Below are 14,759 nucleotides of genomic sequence, written 5' to 3'. Positions count from 1 at the left end.
AATTGTGTCCACATTCAAAAGCAAACTCAGAACTTTACTATTCTCCAATGCTTATGGTTAATCACTGTGGGTGTGTGTTTATGTGTAATGAAACTATATATGCTATATAAATACATTTTCATTGACACACCTCAGGCCAATATTTTTGATTTCTGCATGTGATACGAGAGTGACCAATGCATGCAACAAATGCATCAAAAACTCTCTTACCTTATTCAGAAAAAAACTAACTTCTTGGTATCCGGCATGAGGTGAGATTTGAACTTCTACCCAATTTTAGAGGAGTTGTTCTCAAGCAAGAGAAGAGGATCAGCAAGAAAAGCCTGAAGACAAGGGGCTTGATTCACAAAACCAGGGATTCTTACACGCAGACTGGAAAAAACGTGTTTCCATGTCGCTCGACAAATGAGAGATAAATATGAGACCTGTATGGCACTTTGTCTAAAGAAATTGGTCACAGACCAATGGCAATGCCTTCGGAAGCAATTTGATCAGTGTCTTCCCCAAGGACACTTCAACATGAGGAGCCAGGAATCAAACCGCAGATCTTCCGATTAGACGAAGACCCACTCTACCTCTGAGACACAAACTCTCGAATATTTATGCATTGGTCACAGGTGTGGTATTGTGTTTGTTTTGATTCGTGAAATGTGTCACAATTACCCAGAAAGTAATGTACTCATGTTGCAAATAGCAGCTTGCATATTGAAAATTTGGTGAAAGGGGGTAAAAGTCTCCGGTTTTAACTATTCAAATTTAAAAACACAACAGCTTTCTGGTGTCTGTCTTTTCTGTTCAGATTGTTGAGCCATTATTTGAGCACTGCCATTTTTCCCACTGTGCCTCCACAACTCTGACCGACACTATGATTTGTGATGCAACCACGAAGCCTTTGCTCCTGCAATGTAACATGTGTCTGAGGGAAAATATCCGATCAAATTCCTCAAGTACAATTCAAAGAGTATGCTTTTATTAAATATTGATGTCACACTCAAGGAATAGCGGGATGCTAACGTTTGAAGGAAAACAGCATCACTTAACGCCCTTGTGCCACCTTGCTCTACAGTGAACAGCTGTTACATCACCCTTGAATCATTCATTCTGAACCCCCCCCCCCCCCAAAAAAAACAGAGTTGAGGTAAAGGCAAAATCTGTGGAATGTAAAATGGCTCTCTGGTTTCTACAGTGAAAGATCAAAAGATGACATAGCAAGCAGTAAAGTATCGACCTACACCTCCAATTACACAATCCACCCCACACACAAGCCCTTTAAAAACGTATTTGGCTTTGTTATTGCTTTTGTGCATTATGATTTCTCTCTGGTGATTTCACGTGTGAAGCCAAACATTAGAACGGAGCCCCTACAATGTCCTTAAAACGGATCAATGTGAAATATCATCCCAGTGTGTGTTCCTTCTTCCTTTTGATGATTCATTCTATTCACTTACAGTATCATGGGGCCACCTGTAACTGTAGTCCGTTTGGTCTTCAATCAATACTTCAGATTATTTTGTGAACTACTCTCTCATCTTGGCAAGAGTTAGATAAGATACCATGTCTGTCCATTAAATATGGAGCTACAGACATCAGCTAGTTAGTTTTGTTCAGAGATGGAAAGTACTGGAATATTTTACTCAAGTAACGTTACACAAGCACTTGTATTAAACTTAGTACACTTGTAGGCTAACTTAGGTCACTTAATGAGTAAACTCTTTTACATTTACAAAAATGTAAAGGGACAGTGTTGACAAAAATGAAGGCTACAGTTGTATAAAAGAGCCATTAACTTATCAAATACAGTGCATTAACATGTCACCATCTACTCATCACACCCCTGTGACTTAACCAGAAATATGGATAAAACTTAAAACAATTCAACAACAACAATGAATGACATCATCAAGACAGAGACAACACGGATTTACACAAACAGTAGAAACTCCACAGGAAAAAAGAGCTGCAGTTTTTGCACATGTACTGCGCACACACGCGCACACAATGTAACGTCAATACAGGCAATATTGACGTTTTGCTCTGGAGTTACATTCACAGCGTGTTTGTTTTACTGACCTGTCTAGACGACTTTGTGTGAGTTGAGCCACGCGAAGTCCTCCGCGATGTGCTCCAGGTTCTCTTGTTTATACTCAAAGCAAAAATGTTCACCCAGTCTGTTTTCAGACATTTCGTGCAGAATAAAGCTCTGCAGTTATTGCCCCAAACACTCTCTAGAGGTAAACGTTTCCGCGTGAATACTTCATAGTTACCGCTGTAAAATCCACCGGGAATTGTAGCATTTAGCATGTTAGCCGAACCAGAATGCACTTGTTGATCACGCAACAACTTAGGTGTGTTTGATTTGGGTCACTACTTGGCGTGCTGGCTGGGTCGGCAATCCAACCAATTAAGGAAGAAGCTACCTTTTTTTTCAATCATTTGCATTACGTTTGCAGAGGTACAATCATGCTAAACTGTAATGAATTAAATCGTTATCATACTGCATTGTTGCACTGTTCTCAAACTGCTCAGCTGGCCCAGGTGCTGCACACCCAGGACAGTCCAGGTACACATTCAACATGTCAGATCTGCCCACGTGTTGCTGCAGACACACCAGCAGCTTCTTCTATGTTGCAACTGCTGATTTAATAATCATAATATTAATGACAATAATAATGGATTTAGCTCATTTCTATTGCATTATTACACTTTTTATGTGATTTTGTTTTCACCCTGTAAGGAATGTTACTACAAATGTAGTAAAGTACAACACTTTAGATAAATAATACTAATTTAGATGTAATTCCTAACTTACTTCCCTGGTGTAATAACATACAGACCTACCATCAGCTCTAAAGAGCACTCATTCATGTTCTTGGAATTGCTGTGACATTGCCAGAAACCAGCAGAGTCTCCAGGAAGTCACTGAAATAGTCCCAAACACAATCCCACATAAAACCAACACCTTAGTTTTTGAATGGATTGAACAAACATTGTAATTAGTCAGCTTTAGAGGGGCTGGTAGGCAGATTTTGTGACCTTCTGTCAGATCCAGGCTCGCAGCGCCCCGTTTCCAGTCTTTATGATACGCTAAGCTAATCAGCTGCTGGCTGTAGCTTCATATTGAACAGACACAGTGGTATCAAAATGTTGGCAGGAGAGCACATATGTGACAAGTGTCAAACTATTGCTTTACATTTGAGTAGGAGGGAACTATAAGTAGTTTTTACATTTTGGCACCAATCCAGCGTCTCATGAAGATGCTTCTTAAAGCTGAGGTAGTGATTCAAATAAACAATGACTGAGAAGAAATGATAACAGAATAGGAATCAAAGCTTGGAGACATAGCTTTATCAGCGATGGATTAAAACACTTTCCACAACTACTTTGTCTAAAGATGTCTTGTTCTGTAATGAATGACCAAATCACTTCTGGCTCCACAAGACCAATAGTCATTAAGTTGCAAACACACCGCATGACAGATCCATCCTTCACGCTGTGGAACTGTAATCTTTCCATCCTTTTTTTTTTTTTTTTTTCAAACAGTGTTGAATCATTTCAGCAATTCCATTTAAATATCACATATCAGTCCAGTGATTTAAACTGTTAAAAATAAAAGTCGTTGACAGAAAGTTAAGTACAAAATCTTGACAGCCAAGTGGGCTACGTTCCAACAACAGTCAAAGCCCCTCAGCTCCTGCATTTCAATTTGCTGCGGTACCTGGGCGGTGCACTGTCAGCAGGATCTGTGTTCCAGTTGGGTGACTGAGCCTTCCTGGTATTGAAACACGATGAGAGTGAAGGCGAGTCTCACACCAGCCAATGGAGTCATCAATAATAAGACAAGGTGAGCAGAAAGGGTGGGTGGAGGGTTATCTGGGTACAGCACATGCACTTCCCATTGGGCCGCGGGGGGCAGACAGGGCCGCAGAGAGGCGAGATATGGCTCGACGCTCCTGGAATCTGTGATTTGACATCAGCTCCGTGTGAGAGTCTGTCAGAGGCCAGGAAAAGGTCTTTGAGCGCATCGCCGCTTCCTCTTTAGTCTAAGACTTTGGGTTTTATCACAGAGATCTGACTTGCAGGGCACAGAGAGTGGCTGAGCAGCATGGCAGTGGCCGGAGGTGGTCGGCTTTGAATGGACGCTGAATAGTCATTCGTCCCACAAAGTCAGTCCTCCTCTTCCACGTAGGTCGAAGGGAACCAGCCCATCTTAGAGGGCAACAAAACAGGATACAATTCAGGCAGCATCACATATATTTGACAGGATATATTTTTCATGAATGTCTTTTATTATCTCACTCTTTCTCCTCCTAATTTTGAATGGTGAATTGTCCTCATGCTTGGCACCCCCAGCTCTACTCTACATGGTGCTTACAGTGAAGAGCTTCACAGATGTTGCATAATGCACACACATACGGAGATACAAGATCAAACCTCCCTACATGCCGGTGCCATAAACACTCAAATATAAAGTGTTTGTATGGTAAAAAAATGACTGATTGAGCTTTAATTAGTTCAAACACAAAATTCCCTTTAACTAAAAAACCCAGCCCAGTGTTGCCAACTCTTTTCCGATGAAAGTAGCTTGCAGCATTAGCTCCAAAAGTTGCTAAATCTAGTGAGAAAGTTGCCAAGTTGGCAACACTGACAGCCCATCCCTTCAGGCCATCCTCCAAAGCCACTTACCCCTAATTCTCACAATGAATGTAAACAAAGAACATTTGAAATATTGATTGCCGTCTGGATGTAATGAGAATCTCAACAAATATAACAAAAAAATGTCTTTGATAAACATTACCAACCCTCGCTTTTGGCTCTAAGAGGGTATAAATTAATAACTTTTATTTAAATTAACTGACAATAGAACATTATGCCACAATACCACAATTATATAGAATACATGTGTAAAGAAATTCTACATCAGCTACCAGAGTATATGGTAAGAGCACAGATGGCACAAAACAAATAAATAAATAAAATATAGACAGAAATTTGCCACAATGACAGGATCCTACAGCAGACCTACCCTGCTGTCGATCTCTCCCTTCCACCACCCGTTGGACATCTTGGTGTAGATCTTGATAATGTCTCCCTGCAGCAGGGAGAGCTCCCGTGTGTCTCTGGAGCAGAAGTCATAACGGGCTACTGCAACACCCACCACCCTGGGAGAAAACACTGAGACAGAGACATCTTGTCACATTTCGGGGAAACATCTTCACTCAATTTCACAACGATTCTGAGAATACTCAGATTTAGAATGAGTTATTAAAGTTTTAAGAGCAACCTTTTGACTACAAACAGCCAAGAATTATATTATCTCTGATGCTGTGATTATGCTGCTCTCTCCTCTCATTTGTCCACCAATAACTACTATATTCAGAAAATCAAAGAGTCACGCTCCGTTCAACAGTTTAATCTGAATCTAATCTAAAAGTAAGTTGCATATGCTCTTTGGTTTGTCACTTGAAAGGGAAAGGATGCTTGCTGACTAACTGGAAACTTTACTTCAAACTCATCTTAATTTCAAATTCTAATAAAACTTTGACTTTAAAATGTTAAGCCAAGGTCCATACCAAACTACCAACAAAGTACTAACAAGCCTTTTGGGACTCCAAGGAAGATCCCAGGACAAACGCTGTTTCTCTACCTTTAGTATACAGTAGTATATATCATCAGTATATTGCTTTGCATGTTTGTACAAGGTTAACATTACAACGGCATGAAGCACATTTCTCACAGGTACTATCCACAGTAAATTAACTATGGCTATCTTTTAAGGATGATAAGGAAGCAAAGAACCGCGACTCTTGGGCCTGATTCAAACTGAGAGTAAAAGCAAAACCACAGAGTCATTGATGAGGGACAAATACATAGAGCTGCCCAGCTTGGCTGTGACAAATGCACAGTAGAGAAGACAGGTCATGGGTTATCATAGTCATGTATTGATCTCATTAAAGTTCATGTTGAACGCAGCGCTTATCAGGTTGTACAAGGTTATTCCTACACATGCAGGTCGGTGCTCACATCACTGGGGAACACAGGTGTGCATCGTTTTTTTTACCTTATCTGTGACAAATACAGGTGACACAACTGGGAAGATATGCCGGATGAAAGGAATATACCTACTCCCTCATGCACACCCAGGCACATCATGCCAACACAGAAGCTCAAGCCCACACATACATGCATGCATGTACATGCTTATGCACACAAAGGCAGACACGGACAAAGATATCCTAATAGACTGTCGTGCTGAATATATGCCATAAAATGGGAAAACCGCCCACTTACTGCCCACTTACAGCATTTACTGACATTGTTAGCCTTATAGTTATACCTATTTCAAAATGTATATTAAGGTCACATATTGTTTGTGGTTTATTAACAAGTAAAACCATAGAAACAAAAATATATGTCCACTTTTAATTCGCTGAAGTGACAATGATAATTGCTGAATTTAAGGTTGCCTTGCAGCTATTTGCCACTGGTTTGTTGACAATCCTGCAGTTATCTTCACATAGTGGGAGACATCAAAGCTGTCAGAAATTCACAATACTTCCAATTTGGATTTACAAGAGGCTGACTTGAGTGTTTTTTCCCCACCATGGCAACCCATACGGTCCGCGCAATAGCGGAATCATTAGACTACATTATTTCACAAAGACAGGAAAAATAAGACACTTTGTCTTTGGAAACCTGGAAATGTGGGCATACAGCAAGGGAGAGACTAAGAGAGTAGAAAAGATGTACCTGTACCTGACCAGAAAGGCGAGGAGGAGGGAGGAACAAAGCTGCAGCTGCCAAGAGGAACTACAGAGAAACAGAGCGAGTGATGGGTGGATTGGGGGGGGGGGGGGGGGGGGGGTTCAGGCCGTAGTGGGAGTAAAGAGAGAATACAAGCAAAGTAAATATAAGTTTGACAGAAAGAGAGTATGTGAGAGGGTAAAATAGAAAGAAAGAGAGAGAGGAAAAGTTGGCAAAGTCAAAGAACAAGCAAAAAGCAAAGACGGGTCGGAGAGAAGAGTGACAGAGAGAGGGCAAAAACAGTGAGATATACTTTGGTCTGGGGTTGTTTTTCATTATTTCGGCTCTGCCCTTAAGGTTTCATTTAAAGTAAGTCTTAATACTACAACACAACATGATATTTTCAGACAATATGTCGCAATCCATTGTACTTTGCCAACATAAACACACCTGACGTCAGAGCAGCATGACATCCCACACCGTGAATTATCTTTTCATCATTTTTTACTTTACGTAATGTTTTATGTAGTGTTTGTGTTGTGAAACATACTGAAACAACATTGTTGCTGTCAAATCCATTTCTATTCAGTTGATTAGTGCTTCACTGCGAGCATGCGGTGTCAGTCCACTTCTCTCCTCTTTTAACAGGGTTACTGCAGATTCTTGAAATAGATTTTCAGAAAAATTTCCCGATAGGATTCTATCGTTGTTAATTTAAACAGTTACTTCATACAAATTGAGAGTGATTACTCTTATACTGCATATAATACCTTTAAGTTAAGACATGTCTGTTTTCAGTCTGAACGTCCACTTATTGCCCAAAAGCAGTAGCTGACTTCACTAAATTTCTTGTGGCTGAATGGGAGCAAAACCCTGCAGCCAAATTTCTAAATCTTGTGAAGAGCCTCCCCAGAAGAGTTAAGGCTGTTAGCATTATACAGCAGCATATTGATGCCCATCATTTTGGACATCAGGTGTTAAACTGTCTAGCAACAACACAGCAATAACAACCTTTTGAGCGAGCAAAAGCAGCCGTATGGGGATAAGTATACGTTTGGGCACAGCACGGCGCCCCAGCAAGGCAATCCACACCGCCAAGCCAACGACTTATGCTTCTATATGAAATCCATCGAGCCAGCAGACCCTCACACTCAGAAAACCACCTGCTGTCATAACAACAATATGGTCCCCTGACTTCTTCCTATCCCCCACAGGGATAAGTAAATGCAAGCCAGTATGTGTCAACCGTTTGTCTGACCAGAGGGCACGCAAACAAATATACACCTACCTGCAGGAAGTATATACAGTACAAACAAACAGATGTATGTACTTTATGTGTGCTTGTATAAATAAACATGTACTGAACATACAATCATAAACTAGCACACGGATTTGACACTACAGCTGATACAGTTTAGTATGATCAAACTAAATATCCTGCATTTTTAGATCAGGATATTGTATAGAATGGTATATCCTGATAACACTGACGCTTCACTACAAAATGGTTTTAGATTATTTCCAATCCCTAACATTCACACACGAACACAGACGGCAAGCAATCAGCCAGAGTAAATTAAAGATGCTGGCTTTGGGTTCTCCAAACAAATGACTCCGAAGTTTTGAGGGTTTTTCAATAGTTCTGCATCTTTTGATCGTTTGCTCAGCCTTGCATTCTGTTTTCTTTGCTATGAGGTGTCTGTTTTGGGATTCAAACCATTTTGTGTGTGTGTGTGTGTGTGTGTGTGTGTGTGTGTGTGTGTGTGTGTTTTTTGTTTTGGCATGACATCTGTCTTTCCACGGAGGCTGTTTACCAGACAGAGAACGTGGTGCCCACACTAAGTCTGTCTATGGGGGTGGACGACTTAAGGCAATAATAATCTATCCCAGAATGCATTGAGGATCTGTCAAGGCTTTCTCACAGAAGGAAGCGCTGTGAATGGCAGCGATGCACAAACATACCTCTCGCAGAGCTGCTTTGAAGCCTGATGCGCTGGGAGACCGACGCTGCCAAAGGAGGCAGAGGGACAAGGATGTGGCAGAATTTTACATCCGAACAGACACAAAAGGCTAACTTTGACTTTGTTCCAGCGTTCGTCTGCTTGCCTCTGCTGCGGCGGCGGGCTGTGGTTGTTTACACGTATGCCTCTCTTTAAGTTAAGACAGTTTACCTCCAGCTGCTTTCTGCTCTTTTATATCAGATCCTATTTGCAAACTTTTCACAGTTTTGCGGAAACAGGCGCAGTCCCCCAGTTGGACCAGGGGTATCCCCCAGGTGTGTGTCAGCAGCGGGCGGCTGTCACACAGTTTCTCCGCTGCCAGCCCAAGTGACATGTCATGTCCTGTCAGGAAAATTGTGATGCCATCTCGGAGCCGAGTAGCATGCGGAGTGTGACGTTTGGAGTAGCAGGCTCCTGGTGCTTTGCCTTGGGCATTGGGCCCTAACAGGGACCTCTCTGCCAAGCCTGGTGAGCTGCCGAGGCTCCTTTCTATTTCTTTCACTCACTCACTTTCTCTCTCGCTCCCTCCTTTGTCTTTTGCTCTCCCTCTGTTACTCTCAACCCTCACCTTTGTACCCTCTGTCTCTCTTTTACCCCCATTCACACTTGGTATTAACATGCCATCTGTATTTGGATATCTCCAAGAGATACATGGAAAACATTCAGCTACATCTCATCTACAGGTGGTCCAGCTTGTATTGGATCTCTCATAATGTAGTCTGTACAGTTTGGCCGCATTTTTAAAGAAATGGTTCAACATTTCCCAAAAATATACTTTCTTTGCTTTCTTGCCAGGACTGATGCCACTCTTGTGTCTGTACCTTAAATATGACGCTAGAGCCAGGAGGTGATTCCTTAGCTTAGCAAAAAAACGTGCTGGGGTCCACGGGCTTAGCCAAGAAATACTTGTCACAACAGCCCATAAATTGTTTTGCTTTGGTTTAAATTAATTCATTTGTGAGCTTTAGAGGTTAAGAACTCAGCTAAACCGTTTCCAGTCTTTACACTAAGCTAAAAATAGCATAAGTTGCTCTGTATTTACTGAACAGACAAGAGAGTGGTTAGTTGAATCTAACCCATTAACTCCACTACAAAAAGCTACAGAGGACCCTTTGATAAATGGGCTTTTCACTTGTAACCTCCATTTCCAACTCTTTCCTACCTCCCATTTGTCGCACTCTTTCCCATTCTTACATCATTGTCTTTCTCACTTTCTACACCTTTTTGTCATTATCACCTCTGTTCTCTGTCTCTCTCTCTCAGACTCTCAATTCCTAACCTGCCTCTTTCCTTTATTCTGCTTCTTCCACAAGACCTTCCTCCTTCACATGCCTCCTCAGATTGAATGAGCATCTGCTTCTGTCCCCGAGGGCCACTAATGACGCAGGAACTGGACTTGTTAAACTTAAGCACACGTGTACATTTATTCATGCCTGTTAAGGCCGCCAGGCTAAAATCAAAGCTGCTGCTTTTCCACTAACAGCCAATAATCACCTCATAAACACGGTGACGGTATTTAGCAGTACAGAACTGGGTGCATCTTTCATTTTGACCATGTGAAAGCTTCTCATATTTGAGTTAGACAGAGTAAGTCTATATATTGTATTTTATTTAATAATTATTGTATTATATTTTGCCATGAAAAAGAAATTTTAACATCTACAATTCCATGACAACAGGGCAAAAAGGTTGAAAGTACATTGACAGTAATGAATCATTTGACGGTATAAATGTCAACACTTTGTGATTTATCATTTGGCATGAATAAATAGAAACATGATAGATCACAATTGATGACTATCTTGGAATAAATGAGAACTGGAATATAGCACACAAAACCTATCAAATCCCTTGTCATGGATTTATTACAAAGCCAATTTATCAAAAATATTTTGACAATATAAATATATTTTTTTTCTGACATCACCAAACTAAATTACAGTTAGCACTATTTACTAGTTTGAGAAAGCAATGGCAAACATTTTCCAAATGACAAAAGAAGACTGAAGGGGTCCGTCTCCCAAAGCGCTAAGTATTTTTAGCATGTCCCGATGGTCAAAGATAGGACTGCCTCAAGTATTAAGACACAGTTTTAACTTAATAACCAGGCAAAAGCTCTGCCATCATGATTTTGTTATGTAAGGTGGGACATTTTTCTACAGTTCTTAGAAGGCAATACAGTACATCAGCTGGTCTATAGTGACAAAATATAGCAGGTGAGATACTTTTGGAGGATTTCAGCAAACTGTTTCTGCCCTTAGTTTGTTCTTTTGTTTCTATTTGATGACCTGAAGAATGTCAGGTTTCATTGGGTGTTTTGGTCATACAGAAGCTTTACAAACAAGACTACTTCCCAGGGAAAAACAACTCACTTTACTTTATCTGAACTGCAGTTACAGCAAAACTGTATCCCAAACAGGTCACAACAAAAGCTTAGAATTACTTTCAACTGTAACCGGCTCGAGATCTGATCTGGCAGCATTTCTCTCTGTCATACACAGTCTCAGGGAAGGAAATGTGGATGTTTGTGAAGCAGACTCACCACTGCCAGCCCTGGTAATGGCCTTGGGCATGCTTCCATTGGACATTTCCCTATAGGGGACCTGCAGAGTGGTGTCAAGACTGCTGAAACCCTCCTTCAATGAATGCTGCTTGTAGTATTCCACCAAGTCCTGTGTAAAACAAACACAATCAAACAAAATACACCCTTAACAATGATAATCCAGTGTGAATCTACTTGACTTTGTTTACAAATGGATAGAAATGAAAGCAAAGCTGTGTGGGCAGGTTGGCTTGGCTGCTTGTTCGATCTTGATAATACATCAGCTGCTGAGGAAGTGTTTCTAAGAAGGGCAACTAACTTCAATTTATCTTTATATCTGCCCATCTCAAGTGCAATACTGACAACCAGCTATTATTAGCCACTGAGATACAGGCAGTTGCTTAAAACATGCGCTCGTAGCTTTGTGAGTGTGTACACAAATGGAGAAAATAGACATATCTAACCATTGTACAATATAAATGCATGCGTTATCTCCAGAGTGCTGCAAAAGCAATGTAATGTCAAAATGATTATACTCATTAATGCTACAGTAGTTTAAATCCATACAAAGTTAAAACCTTTACCAGCACAGTCTTGAACAGCCGACTCTCAGCGATGTAAAAGCAGCCATCCTTGGTCAGAATCTTAATGTGCTTGACTTTATCGTTGAACCTGTGGAGGATAAATAAGAGATGGGCTGCTAATCAACTATACATGCTTCCACATCAATCCAGTCTCTATGGTGAACCGTCACGAAGGTCTGTCTCCGCTGATGGCTGGTTACCACGCTGAGCTGCGCCAAGCAACTTTGTTTGACAAGAACACCTCAGGTTTTCCCTGCTGTGGAAATCAGATCCAATACACTTAAGTCATATAATAATAGAAGCATCAAAGGATTACTGAGTCTTACCCTGTAAGACGAATCAATACTGTATACCAGTGTCTGATTGGGACCTTTCATAGCAGGTAAAACAGTTATACCCAACAGAGGTTTCTCTTCTTTGTTTGATTTTAAATGTTTTAAGAGGCATTAGAGGCTGAAAGTATGGAGTAATTACCAAGAAAATCAAATAATGTAAGAAAAAAATCATATTGAAGTATTGTTGCAAACACTCAGCTTTTAAATAATGGAGTTAAAAGCTAAACTAATAAAATATTATTGTTTTAAATGTGCCACAACAGAAAAGCAAAAAAGTCCCCCAAATCAACAGCAGCAATTTCTTTTGTAAAATAACTAAATTCATGATTTTAATCCAATAATGGTTTCTTTGCCAAACATTTGAGTCGTATGGACAAACTGTTCCACCTAGTAGTGACTGGCTGATCAGCTTCAGGTGTGGATAACTACTTATTAGTGCGTTCCATTTGAACTGGGAAGTAGGAAGTTCCCAGTCGGAAATTTCAACTGGATCTCCCCCTGAAGTCATTTACGACTCGGGAGAGTCTGGAGAACCTCACCAACCCGACCTCAAAATACCACATAAAGCGTTCTCATCAACTGGTATTTCTAACAATGGCTAACCTGGCTAGAAGTAATATCAACTTCCCACTTGTGGTACTGGAACGCCATCACCTTGGGTGTGATGTCATTCCCAGCTCCAATCTCTGACTTCCGAGGTAAATGGAATGCAGCATTGCTACACCTCTATAAGACAGACCCACTTCCATACTGTGTACTAAATCTATAGTATGTACTTTCTGCCAATCTAATGAAGAATTGCCATTTTGTACTGACAGGAAAAGATACAAATGTTGCTCCAAAAGACCACAATGAAGCTGAATGTTTTAATTTAATGTCACCGCCATTAACAATAGGTATTTTTCACGGCAAACATTTTGACAAATAGTAGGAAAAGCAAAGGAGCATTTCACATAATTAATGATAGCTTTGTTCCATTTAAGTATATTACTAAGCCCCGTTGGTGAGCCGGGATACACAGTGGCAGGGCTCTGAAAGCAGTAAAGCTAAATGGAATGCAGCCCTTATTAATTCCGCCTGTGTTTTTTCTGCTGTTAGTCAACATGTCTGCTGTGAAAAAGGGTAACGTTCTTATGTTCTTATTTACTTTATTTTCTCTATTTTCTTTCTGTGTTAATTATCTTATGTCCAATTTCTTTTACCAAGCACCCCTTCCCTCAAAGACGCGTTTAGTGTGCTCAATTAATCCAACATAGAAACATGTATCACAAATAACTGTCAAACGTACGTGAGCTTGTCTGCTATAGGCTTAATTTAATAATGAAATTATCATTTAATCATATGTCATGTGAGAATAGTAGCTCAGGCAAGCTGCTTTGTTGAAAAATATGGCGGACCAATCTTGAAAATACACACACTGTTCAGTACATGCATACTGCAGGCTTCAATGGGGGGGGGTTTGCTGTCAAGCCAATTGAAAGCACAATGCTGTATATTGCATTGTAAATCTTCCAATGCAGTGTATAACGCATGAGAAGCATATGATCATGTTGCAAATTCATACATTATGAATATATGGCGGGTCATACATTATTGATGTGTGTTGAGTTATATGGTGCATAACACATGAAGACAGATGAGCCCTGTTTGGTGAGTATTTCCTTCCTCCTATAGGCTCCCAAGGCTACGCGCACAAACACACACGAACATCATTCAACACACACACACACACACACAAACTGTAGTGTCTAGTGACACCAGACAGTTCCAGTTGATTAGCAGCAGCTCTCATATAAAGCTCCATTATCTCAAACGGCCATTCTGATAATGATCTTAAGCAGTGAGACAGGCAATTAGGATTGGAGTGTTCAGAAACCGGCCCTGTACATCAAAGTTGTGAATGAGGGACGGTATGAGTCCACCAAACCAAATGGGCTGGAATGGCGTGTCACTGGCTAAATAGTCTGAACATCCAAACACTATTTCAGAGTGCACCCTCAAATCGTTATAATCTCTTGGAGCTGCCATGTCAGGTCGGGGGCACTAGATAGTCCTTTTTTAAAGACTGAACAAGCTTTGATGCAGCCTGAAAGATTTTCACTGGTTAAATGGCCAGTGTTGTATTTCAAAAGACAGCTACGGAGGCACTCAACTTGCAGATAAAGCAGCCATTGATTGAGGCCTAAAGGGATGGATGTTTAATCGTAGATTCCAATGCATTGCTAGCCTCCTTTTGAAATACATTTCTAAGACTGATAGCCAAAGTGCAGCAAATACTATGATGCAAAGCTATCAGGCTCTCCTTGAACATATATCTGGGCAGAGGAGACGGACAAAAGATAGATGGTAAAATAGTTCACCCAATTCCACCTCTTCCCCATGCTGCGTTCAGCTGAGATGCATCGACTGAGCCGACCATCAGGGTCAACTAAAATTAACCTCAACAACGTTTAGGTATGATGTAGGTTCAAACAAACCTTGTGCCACTGACACAGAGAGGGTGAATTCTCAAATTAGAAGAGCATATTCTAAATTACCTCTAGTGTCTAGTCATGGA

The 14,759-nt window shown here is 40.7% G+C and overlaps 1 protein-coding gene across 1 annotated transcript in view; it reads right to left on the bottom strand.

Annotated features, from left to right (window-relative positions):
* Positions 1-3,491: 3,491 nt before the first annotated feature.
* LOC306706709 (guanine nucleotide exchange factor VAV3-like) overlaps positions 3,492-14,759 on the bottom strand; it is a gene marked incomplete at its 5' end in the record, with an annotated part of 40,967 nt that continues 29,699 nt past the window's right edge. The window contains 5 exons of the mRNA XM_079173873.1: positions 3,492-4,206; positions 5,024-5,172; positions 6,754-6,861; positions 11,284-11,413; positions 11,868-11,955. Coding sequence (XP_079029999.1) covers positions 4,165-4,206; positions 5,024-5,172; positions 6,754-6,861; positions 11,284-11,413; positions 11,868-11,955 — 517 coding nt within the window. The 3' untranslated portion in view covers positions 3,492-4,164. The remainder of the gene's footprint in view (positions 4,207-5,023; positions 5,173-6,753; positions 6,862-11,283; positions 11,414-11,867; positions 11,956-14,759) is intronic.

Source organism: Pholis gunnellus, assembly GCF_910591455.1.
Source record: "Pholis gunnellus genome assembly, chromosome: 14".
NCBI classification, from domain to species: Eukaryota; Metazoa; Chordata; class Actinopteri; order Perciformes; family Pholidae; genus Pholis; species Pholis gunnellus.
This window is presented reverse-complemented; position numbering and strand designations above follow the sequence as displayed.